This window comes from Penaeus japonicus, unplaced genomic scaffold (assembly GCF_977035675.1).
Source record: "Penaeus japonicus unplaced genomic scaffold, GWHDUDI00000001_assembly GWHDUDI00000003, whole genome shotgun sequence".
In the NCBI taxonomy this organism is placed as follows: domain Eukaryota; kingdom Metazoa; phylum Arthropoda; class Malacostraca; order Decapoda; family Penaeidae; genus Penaeus; species Penaeus japonicus.
In genome coordinates, this window is record NW_028234405.1 from 53,567,912 (window position 1) to 53,570,452 (window position 2,541).

At 49.4% G+C, this 2,541-nt stretch overlaps 1 protein-coding gene across 1 annotated transcript in view; it reads left to right on the forward strand.

The window, feature by feature from the left end:
• The window catches only part of LOC147472207 (uncharacterized), a 1,748-nt gene extending 50 nt beyond the window's left edge, over positions 1–1,698 (forward strand). Inside the window, exon 1 of the mRNA XM_086534181.1 lies at positions 1–1,698. This exon is cut by the window's left edge and continues 50 nt beyond it. Coding sequence (XP_086390307.1) covers positions 106–1,698 — 1,593 coding nt within the window. The 5' untranslated portion in view covers positions 1–105.
• The last annotated feature ends 843 nt before the right edge of the window (positions 1,699–2,541 follow it).

Consider the following 2,541-nt stretch of genomic DNA (forward strand, 5'->3'; position numbering starts at 1 on the left):
CTGATTGCACAACCGCACCTTTCCAAGTCCTGTCATTTTGATTAGCTTTGCTAGCCTCCATTCCCCCTTTTTTCCCATCATCCATCATCCTCGAGCTATGGTATCATGGGTCACATGATCAAATTAGCATATTCTGGGGGGCCCATCTCCTGTGAGGTGGCCCTCCAGAAAATCTTCACCATCACAGAGGTTGCCGTTACTCACTGCATTAAAGTTCATAATGGTTACAAGGTTGTTGTTGCTAGGCAAGAACAGCTGACTCCCTTCCTGACGACCGATGGCCAGAGGAAACTCGCGGCCGCAGGCTTTAAGCCTCTTCCTTCTCCCGAGACCAAGGCTAAGTGTACGGTCGTGGCTAAGAAGGTCGATAAGACCATCTTACCACGATCGGCCGAGTCTATTCAGGCCGAGGTTTCAGCCATGAATGACGTCACTGTGGTGGATGTCTACAAGCCACCCGAGTCCCGGATCGTGAAGATCCGATGCTCTGCGCCCGAGGAGGCACAGAAACTCCTATCTCGTGGGATCGTGATGTTCCACACATCCGTCCCCCCTTACAACATAGAACCTGAGTGTTTTATTCAGGTTGACCAGTGTCTGAAGTGCTACAGATACAATCACCTCAAACACACCTGTACTCTCGAAGCCAGGTGCAGTCGCTGTGGCGAAGAAGGTCACTTCTTTGCCAATTGCAACAAGCCCACCAAATGTTGCAATTGTGGTGGACAGCACGTCGCCGTCAGCGGGTCTTGCCCCACACGCAAAGACATCATCAAAAATAAACGACAAGCACTAAAAACACAAAACAATAACACAACATACGCAACAGCAACACGACCCTTACAAACATCCACTCCCTCCAGAACACAAACAAACACCGCGATTCCCTCGGGAAGAGCTATGCCGCCCCAGCCTCACTTCCCTCAGACAAACACCTTCACTCCAAACACCGACCCGAAAATACAAGCTATACTCCATGTGGCCTTGATTGCCGCCAGATACAACGCCAAAAAATTCGCAAACATCGTCCCTATACTCCTACAGAAAAACGGTTTCCCGAGCATAGTAATTCCCGAGGAGATCTTCGAACACGAGAACCTATACATACCTGAAGTTCACACACAAACAAACACAAACACCACAGATAGAGTGGCGCCCATTTCACAACCACAGCCCTCTACCTCTCACGAACAACAGCCACTCCCACAACGTAAACAACGAGAAACTAAACATGAAAAAAATACCCTTAACACACCTGAACAGAAACGCAAACAAATCTCACCACTAAACAAACACACCAAAAAAGACAGAAAAGACCCGTCGCTCCCGGCCTCCGGGGTCCACGACAACACCATCCTGTCGGACTCCTCCAACAGCAGCATCGATGTCGAGCACGTTGACGTGCACGACATGGGTGCTGCTGCGTGTCCCGCCCCCCTGGCAGGGGCGGGACCAGTTCTCCCTGACAGGGGAACACTCGGGGAACGCGGGAGCATCGGGAATTGGTCCGCCGATTCCCGAGACTTCCGCGTCTCCCACTCTCAGGAGTCACTTCCTGACCCTGGCGAGCTCGCCAGAGTAGCCCACCTGGGCAAGGGTGCCGAGCTGTCGCCCCACGGGCGCGCTCGCTCCCGCTCTCGCTTCCGGGAGCCACAGACGCCATACAAGGTGAAGCCTAAGACCGTTCACTCTCCTTGATTGGTATGCTGACGATCGTACAAGCGAATGTAAGGTCATTTTTTAACATCCGGAACATTTTTTACGAGTTTTTAGAACAGGAAAGTCCCGATGTTGTTCTTTTAAACTCTACCTCTATCACTAATTCCTATGCTATTAAACACTTCGGCTACACATCGAGACAATCACAAGACGGCTTGTATACAGGGTCCTGTATTCTCATAAAATCCACCCTCCATTTCGAGTTCATCTCACCGCCATTCATTCATCCTGACTTCATGGCTGTAAAGCTATTCACGCAACAAGGCCCTGTAATGATTGCCACTGCTTATATCAGACCTAATTCAAATTTACCTCTTGCTGATTTCAACAAGCTATTTAGCTATAATAACCTCCCAGTTTTCTTTGCCGGTGACATCAACGCAGCACATCACGCCTTCCACCACACAAACAACAACGCACACGGTAGACAGCTCTTGTCTATTTTCCAAACAAAAACACTGCACTACATCGGACCCGACTTCCACACCGTATATACAAGCAGAGGTAAGGGTCGTCCTGATCTCGTTTTCGGGAACAGGGCGGCACTCGCCTACCACTCACACATACAACCTGGCCCGAACATCGGTTCGGACCACATACCCATGATTATCAAACTTTCTATGTCACCTATACAAAACAAAGAAACACCGTCATTCCGGTACAAAAAAGCAAACTGGGACGATTTCAAATCATTCTTAGAAGCTGAAGATTTTGATTTTAACCTTGATGAGGAAAATTCCCTCGAAATAAATAGGCATTGGCATCATCTCTTCTCATGGATTTCTGCTGCCATGCTTCGCTCCATCCCCAGGGAGCGATACA